The sequence below is a fragment of the Falco cherrug genome, chromosome 2 (genome assembly GCF_023634085.1).
Source record: "Falco cherrug isolate bFalChe1 chromosome 2, bFalChe1.pri, whole genome shotgun sequence".
Taxonomy (NCBI): Eukaryota; Metazoa; Chordata; class Aves; order Falconiformes; family Falconidae; genus Falco; species Falco cherrug.
This window is the reverse complement of record NC_073698.1, coordinates 95,116,823-95,137,702: the sequence shown is the minus strand read 5'-3', so window position 1 is coordinate 95,137,702 and position 20,880 is coordinate 95,116,823. Positions and strand designations below refer to the sequence as shown.

Genomic DNA, 20,880 nt, shown 5'->3' with positions numbered 1-20,880 from the left:
CTTCTGCTACTTCTGTCTTCATCCTCTTCCTCACAAGTGTTATGCAAGTTTAACCATTTATCTGATGGACTGTAAGACGTACCTTTATATGCATCATCACTACCACCTTTTCAGTAGTAATAATGGGAAAGTTTTTGAAGGCAAATGTCTTTGCTTGTCGTGTTGCTGGTTTTACTTTCCTTTACTTACTTTAGTCAGTTTAATTTTCCAGTCCTTAGTACAGTGTTAGAGATTGAAATCCAAAGCAGGCTGAATCAGAAATGTCTTCCTATTTCGAATTCTGACCTATGAAAGTAGAGCTTAAATAAGTAAAGCAAAATATGTGGTTAATTGTAGCACCCCTCTTTACAACAAATATTGTAATGTGGTTTTCAGTGAAATCATCTTCCTTCCTGAGCTAAGCATTTTATACAGAGAAAGTTCATTAGATTCAGGACTCTGCAGTTACATCCATATAACAGATACTTCAGTGATGAGAGCCGAAGTTCAGGAGAAGTTTGATGAGAAGCAAATGTCAACCAAAAATGTCAGTACTGTGTGTACTGGGTAACCTCTGAATATGAGCACTATCACAAGCTTTTATAAAACAAATTAATCACTTGGAAGGGGAATATGACAATTGAGGAACCACCAGACCAAATCAGATCCAAATTCCACTTAATCCAGCATTTTGTATCTCATAGACTGCTTCCAGTTGTTTCAAGGAAAGATTAGAGACACCACACAATGACTTGTTTACTGAATATTCTCTCCTGGGGCAGATTTAGTTCTACAACCCTTTTAATTAAAAAAAAAAAAAAAAAAACAAACATAAGATCTTTTTTTCCTCCCTTCATTTCTCTAGACATCCCCAACAGTCTTGAATACTCTTGGTAACTTCTGGTCTTTTTTCTCCTTTCCCCCCTTAAAAGCAGCACAACAGAAACCTACAGGTTCTGGTTTCCTGCTCTTCTCTGCAACACACTGTAACCTACAACATCATCTTCCCTTCACTGGCTGCACATGTAATCAAAGACCTCCTTAATGAATATATATGGTATGGATTCTTCAAGTGGAAACCACAGGCTTACCATTGTCTTCCCCTTTCCCTTGCACCTTCCTCACTGTAGTGCATGGGAATTACTCTGTGAGCAGATCTCACCCTTATTTTGCAAAGGGAAAGGACTCATGCATTTCCAGAGCAGTATAATTTTCCAAATTACTTCTTAGTAATTTGTAGACCAACAGGCAGTAGGTAGCATCTGAAGGAGCTGGAATGTTTCCCAGCCTAGGGCACAGGAAGAAAAGACTGTCCCTTCTGCCCTTACTCCTCATGGCAAGCTCGGGGGGCAGCTGAGGCAGCCTGCCACTCCTTTAATATCCCTCCCCAAGAGACATCTTTGTTTTGGAGCGAGATAAATGTAGTGGCAGGTCTGAAGTCAGTGTAACATACCTGTAAGGATCCAAAGCATCTCCCATGGCTGGCTTTGTGTAACCAATGAATTTATTATGCAAGCCGCCAAAACATATGTAACCTTTGGGACACCTGGAAGTTTTTGCCCATAACCAGTAAAAGGAAGAGGTCTTCAGGCCTCTGCTCAAACGGGGACACTGCCCTGATGTACAGCAAGGCAGTGGCGGCACTGCAAGTGAAGTAAAAAGTCAACACCACATTTTGCAAAACACTGAGGTGCATCAGCCCGAAGGAATAGGTTAATGATATTGGCATCAGCAGCATGCAGAACAGCAAAGCAAAGGTTAGGTATCTGCTCTCACAGGAACTGGGAGAAAGTATTGTTTCTAACTGCCTTAAAAAGTTATAATAGTACGTGGTTCAAATGCTGAACTTCTGGATTTTCAGAGGCAAAGATCCCCTTCATAGGTGACCTTCCTGAAACTTGCCTTCTGGAGATTGTATCCTCAGAAGAGCCACAGGGAAGGTATGAACTTTGAACATTTCTTGGGAGACTGCAGCTGGGGAGAGGGTAGAGGGAGGAAAGCGAACAAAATAAATCCTCTCAAAGCTTTCTGATCTCCCTCCTTCACATTTCTTTTTAATGATTAGCTTTGAGAATTGGATTCTATAAGGATACTTCTCTCCCCTGCCTCTTTATGAGGTTTTGTGGCTGTTGATACTTCGTAGATTAAGTAGGGCTCGTGCCCCGAGATTATCTTTTAGCATCACTGAAATGCAAAAAGTCAGGATGGGACAGAAATAGGGAATAAAAAATATCTTGAAAATAAAATTTTAAAAAGGGTTTGCAAGGTTTAAAAGACATTTAATAAATGAATATTTTTTCTATAGAATCACAGAACTCTTCTTTATTTTTTTATTCTTCTCTTGCCATACATGACATGAGGAACTAGTGAAATGTACCTGGCCAGTTTTGTATCTAGTTTGGGTTGCAGGTGGTAAAAATACATTATCAGGGTTCTGTGACCTGTCTAGATCTTGTTCTTCCTGTCTTCCACTTACCACTGACAGGTTTAACCTAAAGGCCAAAATTATGCATAAGGATGGAGTCTATAACTGTTTTCCTTGCTTACATGTATGTGAAAAACTACTGGCCTGTAGACGTGAAGAAACTGCCAGCCAATACTCATAATCTAGCACTTTGCATCAGCAGTAAATGTAATTTTAAAATAATGGTTTAATTTGCTTTTTTAAAATCACATTTGCAGTCTAATTAGACTCCAGAGAAGTCTCCAGGTTGCCCAGAAAAATTACTACGTGACTACATAATGAAGAATATTATGTCCATTGGAACATAGGAGATGTTACAGTGATTTCTGTCAAACTCAATTTTGACAAGTCTATTTTTAATCTTGCAGTTTGACATATAGCCTTTAAAGAACATGTATCCTTTGCATGCTAAATCCTCTGTTATGTCCCTTTGAGAAATGAATTTTAATGCACGTCCTTGGAACAAGGAATTTATTCTTGTGCAGATAGATCTTTTTCAGTGTGTACAAGTGAAAAAGATAAGACTTTTGAAGATTTTTTTTTTAATGCTTATCTCATGAGTGCAGCTGAAGTGAGTGATATCTGTAGTGCCTAATGGCTTCATCAATGAGCTTTAAATGAAAGTTCTCAACCTACTAATGATGAAACAGAAGTATAAGCTGTTCAAGAGGAGAATGGGATGTTCACCCAAGAGAAGGAAACTGCAAACCTCTAGGGTTGTTCTTTATAGGAGTTATTTTGTAGAAGGGAAACCTTGATATCACCTGCTTTTCAGACTTGTTGAAGTTGTTTCGGTTGCTTACATGGGAGACACTTCTATATGGCACACTTGAGCTGGCTCAGAGTACAAGAGCCCTGCAGTGCCCACAGCCAGGCAGTGGAGCTGAGGTGCCTAAACCCCCATGCGCAACCCACGAGCAGCTTTCTGGTCTGTTAGTGCGCGTGAGAGGCTGGGGTTGTTTTTGAACAATGAAACTGCCCCCGTACCTCATTGCAAATGCACCCATATGAGCTCCAGCTATTTAAAGTCGGGCCTTTAGCCCTAACTAGCCACCTTTAGCCATGCTGAAGATGGGAGAAACTATTTGCAGCTGTCCCTCTCATTACAGAAATCATCTAGAAAAGTCCTTTAAGCTGTGGTTACTCATGCCATTAGAGAGCTTGAGGTGACTCTTGCCACCAAAGTCCTGTTAGGATGGCTGCTGGGGTGTTGGCTGTGCTGGCTGGACTGAGCCGCTCAGCTGCGGTCTCTCAACTTGGCCCATTTGCAATTTACAGGCAAATGTCTCCACACTCTCTTCCAGAAACCTGCGGGCAGCGAGCGCGACGCTCGCTGGCAGCGCTGGCCTTGACCCAGAGATGGCTATTGACAGGCTACTCCAGAGCGGCAGCCAGGAGCAGCAGCAGGTGTGCCCTCACCCCTCTGGTGCAGCGGCTGGTGCTTGCAGAGCACTGTTGCGTAGGACGACTCTGCTTGCTTAAGTGTTTTGTGTCAAATAATTGCTTCACACAGTAGAGCAGCTATGCCAGGAGCAGAGCCTCTGTGCCAGGGCATGGCGCGTTCCCTCCCCAGCACCGGGGCTCTCAGGCGCCTCTGTGCAGGGCTGCACAGCCCCAGTATGTCCTGCTGCCTGCAGCGGGGCGCAGCACCCTCCGGGGAGGCAGGAGCACCCCGTCAAGCCACAGGGGATGTAAATCTGGATGAAAAAATAGAAGTATACCAGATAAATTATTTAGACGATACCTATAAAATTAGTTTAGCAAGTCGCACGAAGTCAGCCCTTTCTTCTTCTTTCCTCTACACCAATATCCATCTTCCCTCCTACCACCTTCTGGCTGTAGCTGCGTGGTGAATTATGTATTCGCCTCCTCCATGAACAGATTCCCTCCTCCCCCTCACCATTTTCCTGAAGAGCAGAGACGTTTTACTGTCCTCTTCAGTCCTGACTTACCCACAGCTTCGAAGGAGCAGGAGAGGACAGTGATAAAACTGGTTAATTTTCACCTTTTTTTTTTGCTGCAGCGCATAGCATAGTGGTGCTGCAGAGGCGGTGGGCTGGGGCTGGTCTGAATGCAGCACGTGTACAAATCATATCCCCGAGTGAACTTTAATCTGGCTGGTACAGATAACGAAGTGCTGGTTTGGCTCTGCAAGTGTGGGCATTTTCTAGAGGGTAAAACTGATATTGAAGAGAGCGGCATCGTATTTTTACTGCTGTTATTGCCCATCGTGTCTAGACTAAAGCTCACATTGGTGCATCCGACTGCACTGCAATTATGTCTTCATTTTCTGTGTGGATAGAAGAATGCAACCGTTCAGCATTTTATGCTTGGTTTGTGTTTGCAGGGTAATTTTCTTCTCCCCTTTTCAAATGTTCCTTCCTTCCCTATATTTTGCAACATTTTTGTATTTATCAAGTCAAAATTTCTTCTTAAGTATTTTTTAATCTTAATGATCACATTTACTTGCAACATACATTTGTTTTGTAACTTTTCAGTGAGATTTGTGTTAGTGGTTCTTTGTCACAAGTAAAATGCAAAACAAATTATGTAGCTCTAGTGATACATAAGGGGAGGAAAATAAAGGGTATAATAGCATAAATGCATTATTAAGTTAACCAGCATAAATATTGAGGTGTATTAAATGGAAATTAACAATCTGATTTTGAAAGGTTGGACAGAGCTTTAAATAGAAAAGAATTTTAAAATCGTGTCTTATTAATTTTAGCACAATAAATAAATACATCCTTAAAAAAAAAAAAAAAAGAGGGGTGAAGCTTTGAATTTTAAACATTCTGGATATATGGCATGTATTCATGGCAGTTCTTTTTAATAACTAATGCAATTTAACAGAAGCAAGTGGTTAGTTGGTTGGCAACAATTCTGAGTCAGTTTTGCTTCATAGAAGTCTTCATCTCAAATATGTTAAATAACATGTGGGGACACAAATATAGCCAAACAGTTTGCATATCAGGCCTGCTGCTGTCTGAATTACTGTGCCATGTGCATGATACCTTAAGAAGAGTAGCCTCTTTGGCTGCCCATCCAAATCATTATAAAATCACATTTGCTGTCACTTATACTGCTTCAGTTGGCATCTGACCAAACAATTTTCTATTCCAGATTCAGTAAGCAAAAATCATTCTGCATTAGTCTCTATAGCTCAGTCTCCATCAATTGTCTAAACTTGCAGCTATAATAATAATTATTATAATAAAGGACCCACTAAACTGAAGCCATGAACTACTGAAACTTTTCTTAATGAAGAATTGAATGAATCTTGTTTTGTTGGAACATTTCTTAAAACAATTTCTGTCAATCTTTAATTATCTAAAACATAATGATAGCAGTGTGTTCCATAACAAAGACTAGAGATGCTTGTAGATTGGATCAGATAGTCTGGTTCCAAAAAAGCAGATAAAACTTAAAAGCAAACATAATAGTGTTCAGACAACTGAAAGAATAATGCCATTTACTCTTTGAGTGAATGTGTTTTTCTTAAGGAACAATAATAAAGTAAATAATATTGAACTGACAACAGTATATAATATAGTGATTGAAAAGACAATATTCTTCAGAATTCAAGAGCTTTATCTCATTTCTGAATGTATCTTCCTGTTCTTAATTTCTTTTTCTTTATTGGCTGGATTACTTAGGGCTAAGATAATGCCTGTGAAGGACTTCCGACACAAAATAGCCCTATGTGAATGCTATGCATTATTAATAAAAAGTCAGATGACTCTTTAAAACAAGATGGTCCTAAAGCATTTAACATCTGATCATCAAATGTATTTGATGGTCTGCTTTTTGAAAAGCATTAAGGAAAAAAAAAAAGTGGAATAGCTGCAGGAATGATGTATGTGAACACCTGACCTTTCATTACTATGTCATACACAATGCCCTAACCTGAAAGTGAAAATGCCAGCGCCATACAGATTATGAACAGCAACTGTAATTATTTGTAATGTTTCAGTACATATGAAAATGAAGCTCTGATCAAAAAAGATTAAGGTTAATTTGTCACATAATAAAAACATTTTTAAGATTTTTTCTTTTTAGCTATCTTTCCTCCTCTTTAATACGTAACTCCCATAGATTTCTTTTGCAGTCTTAGTGATGCAGCCATTGATTCTGCACGGTTTCTGACATCTTCAACTATCTTTCATTTCACTTTGTTATTTCCATTTGAAATGTGATTTTGGAGTACATGATTTCCTTGTTTCTCAGCAACAAGCAACAAGTTTATACCATTGTTTATTTTAATTCATTTTTGTAATTATTTATTCAAAGTGTTTGACATTAGATAATGCATTTTATTGAATTACTCTTTTTTTTGATCTCTTAACTGCCATACTATCTAGATTAACCAAATTTCACTGTGCAAAAAGCTGCATCAGCATATATGGTAAATTTACTCTCTGTCCAAAGTATGTCTACCTTTGATGAAAATTAGAGTAGCGGGAGAGTGCTGGGAGAGTAGAAGCACTAATGGAGCAATGTTTGCATTCTTCAATATCAGCATATCAAGTGCCTAACTTTTGTCAGGACTTGGCGGGCAAAGATGAGCTCCACTAGAGGCAGGATTTCATTGTGGAAGGCAGCAGTGTTTTGCCTGCTGCCAGAAGATGTTGTGACCATCACAGCAAGCAAACCTCCTTTCACATCCTTTCATGTCTTTGTGGCCACAAGCAGTCACTTGTCAGTCGAGCTCTGGTTTCATGGTTTGTGGTAGCAGAGCTGCACCTTGCTTGTTCAATCACCAGTGCAGTTTTAACCTTGGCACAGAGTTACATTTCTGTGAAATTAGCCATTAGATGTGCCATGAAGTTTTTGTTGACTTCTATGCTAACTTTATGGCATTTGCTGAAGGAAAGACAATACCTGATCCTGTATGAAATTTCTTTTGTTGAAGTTTCTGAGCATGCTGGAACTGGTAGACCCTGTTCACACACTGCTCCAAAGCTGTGCAGTGCACGGCCACAGATTTTTCAATCCAGAGCTGGAAGCCTGATTTAGTGTGTTCTCAAACCATCACCATAGCTGTTGGTCTTTTGCTACTGATTTTTTTCCTTGATACTGTGTGGCTATTCAAAGAATTATTATTCCTCTTTTATTCTTTTTCCCCATTGTCAAGATGTCCTCATCTAAAGCATCCTTCTCTGCCACTTAAAATGAAAAAAAGTAGCCCAGCATCGATGAAATCGAAACTTTCACCTCCCATGGGGCATGAGAAGTCTGGTGCAGCCAGACTAGAGAAAAGAATTATTAAGTTAAGGGATGACTGTTCTGTTCTAAGATAGTGTCAGCAAAAAAAAAAGACATTAAAAATAAACCATTAGAAGAGGGAATTTCTTTTGTAAGTGAAAATTTATGTTGTGTCTCTTTGGAAGAAAAAAAAAAAAAAAAGACCAACAAGGCTTCATTATGTGACTATTAGAGTTGCATTTGCCCTCTGAGACATCCTTTTCAATTGCTAGATTGTATTGTTAATCTCTCTTTTTCACTGAGATGAGTGAGTGGAATAACACCAATTTTCAAGGTTTGGAAAGTTACCTCATCATTTCCTTCATTCTTTTAAGCTTAATTATTTTGTCTGTTTCCACTACCGAAGTAAAAATTCAAGTAGTTTTGCAACTGCATCAAGATGTCTAAACAACTGCTGGAAATTCAGTGAAGCACAAGAAAGCCTCTTTTAATCTAATACAGATAATACAGAGTAACGTGTAAGACCTGTACAGAAAAGCAGTCAAGGTTTTGTAGTCTTTTTTTTCCCCTCTCCCAGGTAAATGAATTCTGAATCTGGTTTGAAGATCCAGATATATTTACAAAAATTTAGAAAATTACAAAAATGTTGTAATTACATTTAACATTTTTGCAGTTAGGTTTTGCTGTGACCATGTATGCAACTCCAAGAAAGTCACGATGACTCCATTTCTGGAGGCTGACATTAAAAAAATTACAGGGTCATTGGAATAGATTTCGTAATCATTGCTAGATCTCTGGTGGCTGCACCAGAGAATTACTTCACGCTACAGTTTCGAAGCATAATCTTTCATGTCAGCATTGGGTTGGATTTTGTGGAACAGTTAATATTTACCATGTTATGCATTTTGTTCTGCAATCTCGGTGTTTCACTGCAGTCTGAGTTCCTGAAAGTCCTCAGTCAGTATGTTAGTATAAAAGATAAGGGATCCCAAGTTAATTGAATGGGTTTCACACACCCAACTAGTGTGTGCAGCGGGCAGCCATTGCATACCTGCTGGCTTCTGCACAGGGCGAGCTGCAGAACAGGAAAACAGAATTGCACTTAGCTCACTTAGAAACCCTGTCTGAGAGGGCTCACTCAAAATGATCACAGAAATGCCATTTAAAAGTCATTGCAGTCTGATGGAAACAATGTTGTCTGACAAGGAGGAGAAGTTTTCAGGAGAGTGGAACTTCCCTTTCCATGGTGAGACCACCCAGCTTGCTAAATATTTTACTTTGATAGGAGTGTATACTAGCTTCATAGCACTGTTCCTAAAGCTGTCTCATCAATAGACGTCTTGGGGCTGGCTTATATTGCACTTTGTTTATTACACTTTGAGAGTTAACTTTTCCTCAGAGCTTCCGAGGCTTTGGCGGTTCATGATAGGAAAACCAGCACTAAAACGTTGGCCTGCATGAGTGGCCTGAGAGACCAATATCATCCCACTTTATCTGCCTTTGATCCTCTAAAACTAATGTGCAGAAAGTCTAATTGGAAGAGGACAGCTGAACAATTAATTAATGGGGGAGTAAGCACTACATTTTTCTCCTTGGCAGTATGGCATTTTCATGCAGCATGAAGTAATTTATGCTGTGACCATGTGGCAGTAGCATGCTAACGATCAGACTCGGTGAAAGTCTCAATCCATCAGATATACATGCATGCCCATTTGGTTCTCAGTTTTTATACTCGCCAAAATGAGCAAATACTGATTCTGTTGGAGTAGACAACTCCAGAGTTAGTAACTCCCAATAAGTCCTCTACTCTGTCTTGAGGTTTAACCCCAAGTTCTCTCAGGGTCTGAGGAAGACCATCATTCATCTGTGAAAGCAGAATGGTTGCCTAGGGAAGGTGGCCCAGTCAATGTAGAGGTTTCTGCATATTGCTGATATTAAGAGTTGCCCTCCAGAATTAATTGAAGACTGATGTAGTAAGAAGGAGATGGTAAGGCACTGTCTGGTAGAGGACTGCAGGTAACATTGCTCCGCAGTTAGATAGCAGTGTAACACTGCTCTTGATATTCAAGAAGCCTTACCAAGGCACTGTTGTACAGCATGCACAGGTATTTACTGTTTGACTAACATTTTGGTAACTCTGTTACAAAGATTATAGCCTCAAAGTTAGAATATAAGCAACTGGACAACTTTGGGTATTTGTGGAGAGGAGGATTATTTTGGCTGGAGGTAAATACAGGTCTTCATAAAGCACTGAAATTCAAGAACAAATTCTTTATAGGGCTCACCTTGCCACAGTGTTAATAAAGGAGAAAAAGGAGTGAATTTGGTACATGTGAAAGCTTGACAGATGGACAGGCTTAAAGAACAGGAGGCTTTTTTATTCTCAAAGCCTTTACTGCAGAGGCATCTGAAATGGCATCTTCTGTATGAAAGCCCGCCAGTGTGCCACAGCCCTGATCTGAAGGGACCACTTCTATCGGAGGAAGCAAGTGTAATTTAGCCTGCAGACATGCTCGCTTCTTGGCCTCTTATGGAGACTGCCAACAAGGGTTCCAATTAGTGCCAGCTGCAGACTGTGACAATTTTAAAGATCGACTTTCACACCATGCCAGACCTTTAAAAGAAAGACGAACATTTATATAAAATGTAATTTGCTTTGACAGTAATTTTCTGTATGCTATTATTGAAGTTATTTATGTTCAAATCACAGTATCTTTTCTCTCAGCTGTGTTTCTGCTGCTGTTTGATCCTGCAGTGCAGTAACAATCCCATTTTATCTTTTATGCTTTATGTGGCAGTGGTCATTTCAAGCATCCATTACTTACATGGTTTTTAGGACTCAGACAGTTGACCAGAAATCCTGTAAAGTTCCCAGAGTCTTGTGCAGATTGCTTCTGCTGCTGCAAGTCTTCATATATGTAATGGCAGGCTTGAATTTTAAGGACCTTGTGAGGCAGCAGGGCTATTCAAATTAAACTGTAGGGTTCAGGAGTTCACAAGCTCACGTTGCTTGGGTGTCAAGAGTATTTCACTGCATTGACAGTAAGGCTAAGGGCAGGTAATACCATTAACAGCAGTAAACGAAGCAGCCACCAGCTTTCCAAATGTGTGATCTCTCTGCCTTCTGAATACCAGGGATTCCAACCCAACCTTCCTATCTCCAACAATAAGACCTGAAGACCTTTGTGCTCTGTGCTCTGTCATGCCCAGAAAAAACCAGCATCTAACTCAATGGTCCCATTCATCTCTTAAGTTGTTCCTCATGTGTCCTCCCCCAAAACAAGACCTTGGCCTCATGTACCATCTTCTATATCTATATACTGTGTAATGTTACCCCTCCTGCCCAAATTCAGACCCCACACCTCACCTTTGTAGTAGCCTACCTTATTTCATGAACCTCTTGCTACATTTCTTGCCTGCTGCACTCCTGCAACTGTCTTCTGAGGTGAAGTTGGGGATGTAATGCCATGTGTGGCATACCCTGCCTTGCCTGCATAGCGTGATGGCAGAAACACCCATTTCTAGCTGTGTACGGGATCTTCAGAAAGACTTCCTAGAGGCCAGTGCAGCCAGCTGGACAGGCAGAGACTGAAATCCCATTGGCCACCCTTCAAGCAGTTCTTGTGCCATGTATTGGCAACCTCTTGAGAAAGTATCATTTCCTGTGTTCCCCTAAAAATTATCTGGAATATATCTCCCTCCTAGGCTTAGAGAGGTCAGATTCTTCACCTGCTGCTAGAACAACATTTGTCTATGGGCAGATGTAATCAAGAGGCCAGAAGCGATCTGCCCGCAGTAGCATGGGTTCCAGCCTGGTTTAATCAATTGTACTTCTCAGTTAGAAGGTACTGAGTCATGGAAACATGTTCTGTAGTTTGTGTACTACCATGTTGCCTTTGGATAGGGAAGGGGAAGAGCCACATAGACCACAGCTCTCACTGAAGGAGTTGTCCAGTGCAGAAGAGCTGGATTGTGTGGGCTTTTAGCTTATTTGTTCCTGTTTGCACAGCACTACCTCTCCTGTGACTAAAATAGTCTTAGGGAAAGGCATAATCTTCTTAAAGCCTCTCTTCCCCTGTCCCTCTGCCTTGTTTCATGGGTGTCAGTGAAAACTGAGATTGTCCACTAGCTTATCAAGGTTCCCCTAGTCCACTCAGGCAGGTTGGCATCATTGCAGGACCTGGAGGTGCACTACGGGGGGCTGCATGATAACAGTGGAGGATGAGGCAACACTGGGTTAAGATGGGTCTATCTGTCCCACCTAGATCCCCTCCAGAAGATGTCTCTGGCCCTGGAAGTAAATCTAGGTGGATCTCTGGAGCAAACTGTTCTTTCCCACAGGAACCATTGCTCATGATAAAAGTCTGGACAAGTGAAATTTGGAGTGAAGATAACTATTGTAAAATAGGATTTATGTAAAAACATACATACAAGTGAAATCAAAATTATCCTTTTGAAATAATTTGAAATGTGGTATAATAGAGGGACTTTGCAAACTCTGTGTTCGTTATTATTGCCTTAAACTTCATAACAGTGACAGACATTCAAATACTGAATGATTTTTCTCTAACCGAGATGCTAGAATTTGAAGATGAGTTCCACTTCCCTTAGCTTTGAACAGGGCATTTGAGGTAACCTGTTAGATTTTGTAGCTAGTTTTTGACCCACTGATTTCCATTTCCTTACTTCAAAAATGTAGTGTGAAGCATACTGCACATCATGGTATCACACTCCCTAATTGTGAAATTCAGACCTTTCTTATCAATAGTGAGACCCAAAGTGAAACAGGATCCTGATTATAGCAGACAACATAGCATTCCAAAACAAGAAAGTTTCAGAATTTGATGTTCAGTGTGAGTGAAACAGAGGTAAGTTATGGTTAAGAGAGTTTTTTCTTAATTGCATTCCCTGTAAATTATATTATTTATTATATGTCAATTCCTAATTAATTTATCTTATGGAAGATAATTAGTTTATGGGAGAGAAACCTAGTACTCCTCTAGTATGTAAATTTGTTAAAAGCTTTTAAATTAATGTAAACAATGTTTTACATTCTCAGTTCTTAAGAGAGACTACAGGTTATTTATATACTTTCTCTTTGTTCATATGCTATATTTACTGTAGAACGCATACAAAGAACAGAGCCACACGTTCCATATGGTTCAGATACTGTGAGTCTCCCCACGTTCCTAGTCTGCCCTCCCATCCCTTCCTCTCTTCCACCTAGAAAGAAGCAGAAAAGAGTGATTCCCAGCTGCAAGTTCACCGATAAAGTCAATGGCTGGCACTGTAGCCTCACGTAGCCCAAGGTGCACGATACTATATTCTCTTCTGGTTACAGCCTAAGTAGCTGCAGTAGGGAGAACTGACAAATATAATCACCATGCGGGGCATGAGGAAGGACAAAGAGATGAATCAGTGAAATTCCCATTGGCGTTTTCAGGTTTTAGCCTTGTTATCACCGTTTGAGTCTAATGTCATGAAATGAAAGAAGCTTGATAATTTGTATTGTGGTGTTGGTGAGATGGCAGAGCACCCAAAAAGTCCATAGCTGTTGTCCAAGCTTGGAGTTGCAGATGTTTGGTCTTGAATGACTCTAAAAGAGTACGTTCATCTAAAAGAGAAATATTTAGGTTGTGGTTAAGTGAATATGAAAGGTAGTAAAATAACTGTAATATAGACTTTTTTTTTTTTTTTTTTAGTCATATTCTTGAAGGAGAAAAGACATTATTTCAAGGGGAAAGTAAGATTGCAATTGTCTTTTTAGTTGTTGCCACTATCTTCTGGAAGTTGTTTAACAGAAATAGCTCACATTTAAGTGTGGTGACACACCTAGTTCATGTAATCTAATCTAAACTGTCCATATGTTCTAGTGTCACACATGGATATACGTATGTACACATATATTTGAGATATAAAACCTACAGATTACAGTACGTGGTCAATGATTCTATTGTTTTTCCATTACTGTGATAGATACAATACATGGTACCATTGACAGTCTCCAGTGCTGTGCAAGGGTTATCATTTAAATATATAGGTTTTGCTAACGGTATTGGAAGTAGAAAGTGGTGTGCTGTGGTATGGAGTTTTGTCATCATGAGTTGAGAAGGTTTTAAAATGAGTGGTGGAGTTGTGACCAAGTACTGCAGATCAAAAAGCTGATAATTAAATATTTATTTCTCTTTTAACTGTGCTGTGTTTTGTACGTAGCATGTGTTTTATAGAAAATGTTTTCTCGAATAATGAGGGGACTGTATGTGGTGCTTAACACCTGCTTTGTGTATGTGTGACATGCTCAGGTCCCAATACTCCTTGGCCTTATTGTAGCCTCGAATGTTGAATGAATGGTCCAGAGTCTAGCATCATTCCAATGGAAGTGATTATCCCGTAAGAAAGTCTTGTCCTCAAAATAAATCTTTTGACCTTTTGGTTTAAAAAAGCTCTTGTTAGTCTGGAATGAATCTTACCTGCACTGGCACCTGGCCAGGTTTAATCCAAGAATAATGAGCTGAAAAACATTCTCAGGAGAAGCTGATTTTCTTTTTTAAGGGCAACTCTCTAAGGTAGCTGTACCGCAGGAGGCAGTGGTAGTGGTACTCTCACGTCGCATGAGAAACATACATTAGTGGGTTGGAAGTAATTGAAGAGGACAGTTGGGCATGGAGTAGTTATCCCAGGGCCACAGTTTATCTCATAGCTAACAGCTGTGGGCTTTTCTGTCTACTCATATGCTTAGATTAATATAGCACTGACAAATCAGATAGAAGTGCATAGCATATATATGACTGTGAGATTCTTGAAATAAATTACATTTCTTATCATGCATTTTCAGATTCCCAAAAATGTGGTAGTTAGAATAGAAAAAAGTACAGGGAATCCTGTTGTTGAGCAAAACAGAATGGAGGTTGATATTTTTTAAAACTATTACGCTGTAACTATACTCCTCAAGAAAAAAAATGGAGAATAATAAAGAATAACTGTGGAGATTTCCAAAACTATAGCTTACAGACCTTAGAAATGAATGTAAATTTTTAGAAATATGAACACTGTAAATAAAGCCTGTTTCATGATTGAATAAATAATTTTAACTTTGGAACATGTTTTATTGAAATGAAAGATAATTGTGGGAAATTCATTAGTTACGATTATATCTAAAGAGGATGAAATGATGCTGGTTTGTGGCAGAATATTTAATTTTCACTACGTGTAGCTCCTTATTAATTTTTTTAAACTTTCTAACTTAATTTTGTTTCTGTTCTCATCACAAACAGCCAAAGCCTTCAATCGCTCCTTTTGAAGTCTACCTATACTCTTTTAGTGCAATGATACAAATATCTAATAAGAGGATTAAAAACTGAATCTTAGCAAATTTTTCTTTAGTTAGGGGATATTTGGTCACATGTTGCCCCTTGCATGACTGATGGCTTTGACAGAAGTAGAATTTGCTATCCCAGTTGGCCTTCAGTGATATGTTGGCTTCAACGAGCCTGACTTGCCAGCCCTATTTTCTGACTGGGCCTTCAGTCTCTCCTCTGTTTTCTTTGCTTTTTTGCCTTTTTAAGTTGTGTGTCAGTGGTGTGAATGTGGATATAAGATGACACTATATAAGACCAATACAGTGTGATTTATTTTATTTAGTACTGCTGAACAGGCCAGGCATGCCAGATCAGTTGCACTTCAGTTACCCAGGCAGTAAGTCACATAAATAAACAATTAATTGTGTTTGAAAGTAGCAAAACCAACAGAAAATCAACTCCATTGCAACAAAATGGCAATTGACCTTTTCTTAGCTAATACTGTCCTCAGCAGCCATTTGACCCACCATGTAATACAAGATATATTGACTCCAATTGGCTTTTCTTTTGTCTTCTTCCACTTTACTCTTACTTTGTCCCAGTTATCCACCACCCCCAACTGCCCACCAATAGTCAAAAAATACATTTGTCATTTGTCTAGACCACTTGATCATGGCAAGATTCCTATTAATTTCTTCTCTCTATCCTGTAAATCAAATCAGTTGGGTTTTTTTTAAGAGTGGCTTATATGTTTTCCATTTGCTAGTTCCATCCTAAAGAAGACTGGTTTAATATTAAAGAAAAAACTTTCGTTAGTAATCTTGTAAAAACATAAAAATTCTAACGGAGTGTGTTTACCAAATATTAATCTTTTTCCACCCATTTAAAAGGGTAAGCTAGACAAGAAATGGGGGCTAAATTTTGTCCTCATTTTTGTTTTGAAAATACTGCTGTCTTCGGATAAATTTGGCATTAATTGTAAAAGAGATAGATGGTATAAAAAGTGGCTTGCATTTGTAAAGCAGATGAAAGAAATTAGTAGTCTATAGATGTTGAACTGATAGAATTAATCAAATGTTATTCCATTCTTGCTGCAGAAACCCATTATTACAGCATGCAGGTTTCTGGTGAATCAAATATTTCATAATATAAAGTAAAGACAATTCAATTTGTTAGATTGGAAAAAGCTTAATTTTTAATATCCATTGTTATTTTGGCATATTATTAATCTCTGTAGTTCTCTGCTATGTCATTGTAATAAACATTTTACCATATTACTGCATTTTTCTCCATTAAAACAAAAAGCTGGTTATCTGTAGTGAATAAAAGTATGAACCTCTACTTGATTTTACTTCTCCTTTTTTTTTTTTTTGTAGAAGCTGCAAAGAATCAATCCTCCTTACTGTTGTTCAACCTTACCCTGTAAGTATTTTCAGTGTTTTCTGAATTAGTTTCCTAGCAACATAGCTGCTTTTTTTTCTGTATATATTCTATGTCTCTACCTTATCTGTGCAATAAAAAGAAATAAGGGAGATAAGGGCTGTATCTCTTAAAGGTGATGTTTAAGACTGCATTACTGCATCCTGCACTCAAAGACTGCATTAGCAAGTTAAATAATACTCTGCCAGGAAGATGGGTAGAGCAGGATGCTGTGTTCTGCTTCAATTTTTGATCTGTTGCAGCTCCTGGGTTTTTTCTTGATTCTGCCTCAGTCCCACAGAGTTACACTGTTGTATCAAACCAGCTGTGCCTTGTGCAAGGAGGGCTCTGTCTGCATCTCTGGCTCGGGGCATGTGGAGGTGAGGGGAGAGGAGGCAGACAGGCAATTGCATGAGGCTGGCTTGAAGGGACCAGGAGAAAGCACAGCCCACCTCAGAGCTGGTTGATGCCATGTGCCTTTGCAATTCGCTCAGTGGCTTGTGAGAGTGGGTTCATGACCTGTCAGCTCAAACCCATCTCCCATCAAAAAGGAGAGAAGCCAAGCCAGGGCAGGAAGCACATCTCTCTCTTCCCATACATCCATCCACAGCCGTACATACCGTGCAGGCTGCTGAGGGGCCTCAGCCACGCATCAGCAGTGATTTCAGGTTCAACAGGTTCATTCAGCTCCCTGTTGGCTAGCCTGACACACACCAGTTTTGACTAACAAGGGACAATTGCATTCTTTTCACCCAAGAATAAGAGATGGATTTGACACAAAGATGTGAAAACAAGTTTATCTGAGGAGGCTGCCAAAATATGCATCTTGCAAATGCAACTTGGCCAGTGCTGTGCGGCTTTGTACTACTTGTTAGCCTTTCTGGCTAGTTTAGAGGTGGCTGTGTAGTTGGGCTGGTCCTGTACCCTTCCTAGAAGCCAGACTGCATAGCAAAAAAATTATGGGGGAAAAGCATGCATTCTTCAGCAAAAGCAGGCAGGGGCTGCCATGCTGCAATATGACCGCTGGCAGGAAAATGATCTGGGATCTGGTTGACATCAGGCACCTGCAATGAAAACGTAGTGATGATCTGACTAAACAGAGAAACCTAACTGCTTTTTAAAGCTTGCTGGATTACAGCCAGTGGTTTACATCACAGGGAATATATATAATATGGGGGAAAAGAAATCCTCACCCACTTGCCTTTTTTATGCAGGTTGCCTTATTTCATCTGTTGACAGGCTTCATTCTTTTCTTTAAATGTCAGGTGAAGAAAGGGCATGTGCTTTAGTGCAGGTACCCATAGCACTTAAAAGTAGACAGTAAGGTGCAGTACTACATGTCTGTGAGGTGTTGTGGCCCATTACTGCTGTGTTGCTGGTAAGAGAGCAAGCCTGTATGTACTGAGCATGAATGAACTGTGCACTCCGTGTTCACTGGGAGACCTTACAGCACAGGTACGGTCCTCCTCCAGCCTTTGACCTGGAGAAGAAGGAAGATAATGACCTGGTACCTTCCCAGCTTTTTGGGTCCAAGCCCTGTCTGAGGCCTGACAAGGCAGAATCTGCTCCTCTCATTATGTAGCAAAAAATTAGAAAAAGCTAATCAACAACTGAACTATCTCTAGATATCACTGAGCTAGGAATGGCACTGAAACACTTTGCTGTCCTGTCAGCCATTTGGGTTGATGTGCCCATCTTATACACGTATTTGTGTTGACACACTCTGGTGTGTCTGTCAGAGTCCCCCAGCTCCACCTCAGCAGACAAAGCACACGTGGTTTTGGGGATCATGGACGTTGTATCTCATGTACGCCTGAAGATTGTTTCCCCAAGAATGTCCACAGAGCAGTCAGAAGATACAATTGATGTATGCGTATTGTTGCTAGCTTTGATTGATCCATTTGTATCCCAAAGTCGAGGTGCTTCAGTGGCATGAGCCTACTTGGAATAACTTCAACTGCAGGACTGTTGCACCCTGCAAATCTCCTCTGATTTGTGCACTCTTATTGTACCTCCCTCCCTGTCCAGAGCAGTGTCTTGTTGATTTATAGCATCCTTTCCTTACCACTTTCAAGCCCAAGTTTTCCTGCAGTGGAATAGGGAGAAGTCAGGATGCTGCCAGTGTGTGCAGCCAACTTTAAGCCCTGAAGTAGTGCAGGGTCCCTCAGTTTGTGCAAACCCTGGGCTGTGAAGTCTCCTGGGGACTCCTGAGTCACTTTGAACACCTGGTCTGTGCTGGCCCTCATACTGCTGTAACGTTACTGTCAGTAGTGCCTGAGCCTGCTGGGAGACATCCCTCTCAGCTCTGCTATCCTGGCTGTGGCTGCACTCCAACTGTGTACCTGTCCTCCATGCAGGAGGTCCTCTGGCAAATACATTTTGTCTTACAGTTTAGAAACAATATCTATATCTTTGAAAATGATGGTGCATGTGTTTTCCCCTTTTCTTTAATTTTAACTCATCCATTTTTTCCTTTTACTGTTTCTCCAATAAAACTGGAAAGATGAAGTAGAAACCAGACAAAGGAGAAGTAAGAGTTTTTAAATAAAGACTGAATTTCTTTCCCATTCTTGGCAGAAATACTTCTTTGCAAACAGTTCATTGATCTCTCTTCTTGATGGAAAACCTTTTTTTTTCTCCTATAATTGCATGAAAAATATCTTCAGGGATGGATTACAAGAGTGCTGTTTCTTTATTGTTTTTATTTGTGCTATTGAGAGTGTTTTGTTTTCATGCTTTCAAGTAACCGTCCTTTATGACTGCAGGTGAAAGTAGATGTCATCTAGATTTACAGAATTCTGTAGGTCACTGAGTACTTTTTGAAAGCTTTTGCTTAAGTGCATTCCGTTTTGTTTAATGCTTAAACTCATTAAAATTTAATTTTAATCATGACCAAAACAAAGCATTAGGCTATCTTTTTCTTTCCATCAATCTACAAAACTTTGCTAGGTTCATATCACCACTGCTCATAAGGAGGTCACTGAACAGCTAAAGCAGGTGAAGCAGTTAAAGTTTTTATTTCTGAAAGTATGGCATTTGATTATCATTTCTGACTATTTTATTCTGTAAAGCATCTATCATTCTTATTGCTGCTTTACTATGTTTTAAGCATTACTCAAATCAAATAACTCGCCTGTTTTGATATCTGTTCAGTTTTTATGTTAGAGATCATTTGATAAGTTGCTTTCATGATTATTCTCTTAAACTCCTTGGAGTAGTTCAGGCCCAACTGAGATCTATGGCAATTTTGCATTGCATAAGTTCTGTGATGGGAAAAGGATAAAATCTTTTTCTGTTTTGAAAGAGATGCTTCTTGTTATAACGCAGTTACATACCTGAGACACAATATTTGCAGAAAACCTATGATAACACACATTTATGGATTGTAATGATTGTGGCAACAATCTTATTGAGTCTTACAGTATTTTTCATACTGCTTTGCCTTCTGGAGTTGTGTAACAGCAACAAATACCATATCTGGACTTGTGGTTGTAAAGAAAGGTATAAAAAAGAAACAGGTTTGTCACAAAGATTTAAAAATCTGAAGTGAAAAAGACTATAGGTGAAGAAGGTGTAGGTTTAGAAATCATTTGGAAATCAGACGTGTACATTTTGAACAAGTTGGTTTTTGACTGCTTGAGGTTGTGAAGTTGGTGTAGAAATGATGGCTTTTTTTCTTTGAATGTGTACATTTAATCCCACACAGGGGAGGATCACGGTGTGGTTAAATGACAATCTTGCCATCACTGCGTTGCCTCCTGGAAGTGCTGGCTGGTCCACGGCCACTGTCCAACCACTGTTTGCTGTCTGAAGCAGCCTCTTGTCATATCAGACCTGTGCTGCGCAGCCTTTGTTCTTCCACCTGTGTGCAAATCCCAGTGAGCACTGCTGTTCCTGATGTTTCTTCTGGGAGGCTTCCTCTGAAGTTACATGATTTTTTCTGGAGTGTAATTGTATGAAATACATGATCTTTTCAGCAGTGAAGACTGTGAGAAAGTTCAGCATGAACTTCTATGTCAGTTGTTTCAGCAGAGTGTAAAAGAGAGCCCTTCCACCCTTCATCCTGTCCTTGGAGTTCTTCCTCTGCCCGCTACACTTCCTCCCTGCCCTGCCCCTGCAGTTGCCATTAGTTCTCTTTTCCTTCTTGATCAGCCCTTTCTCCCATCTCAGGTCCATTATCATTCATATAGTCCTTTGTTAGTTCATTTCAGCATGGGTTTGTATGGGGTGAAGGTTTCTTTCATTCCCAAAGGTCCTCATCCTTGCAGTTGGAGGGCTGGAAGCAGTACGGCGTGGCTGACTTTTTTTGTACTTTTCTGCACTTGATTAAGAGCTGTCACCTGTGTATGACAGGTAATCATGAATGTAAAGGAGTAATCCATGAATGTAAAGGGCTGAACTTTGGAGAGGCAGGGTCCCAAAAGGCCAGTGGAGGGGATTTTGTGGAGGACCTCCACATTTAATAAACACAGAAACAGATGGCCCAGGCCCATCTTGTCACAAGACAAGCTGCAA

General features: G+C 39.9%; 1 protein-coding gene across 2 annotated transcripts in view; it reads left to right on the top strand.

The window, feature by feature from the left end:
- FRMPD4 (FERM and PDZ domain containing 4) overlaps positions 1-20,880 on the top strand; it is a 298,624-nt gene that overhangs the window by 250,647 nt on the left and 27,097 nt on the right. For both annotated transcript variants that reach the window (XM_055703140.1, XM_055703142.1), the window contains exon 5: positions 16,323-16,368. In XM_055703140.1, coding sequence (XP_055559115.1) covers positions 16,323-16,368 — 46 coding nt within the window. The remainder of the gene's footprint in view (positions 1-16,322; positions 16,369-20,880) is intronic.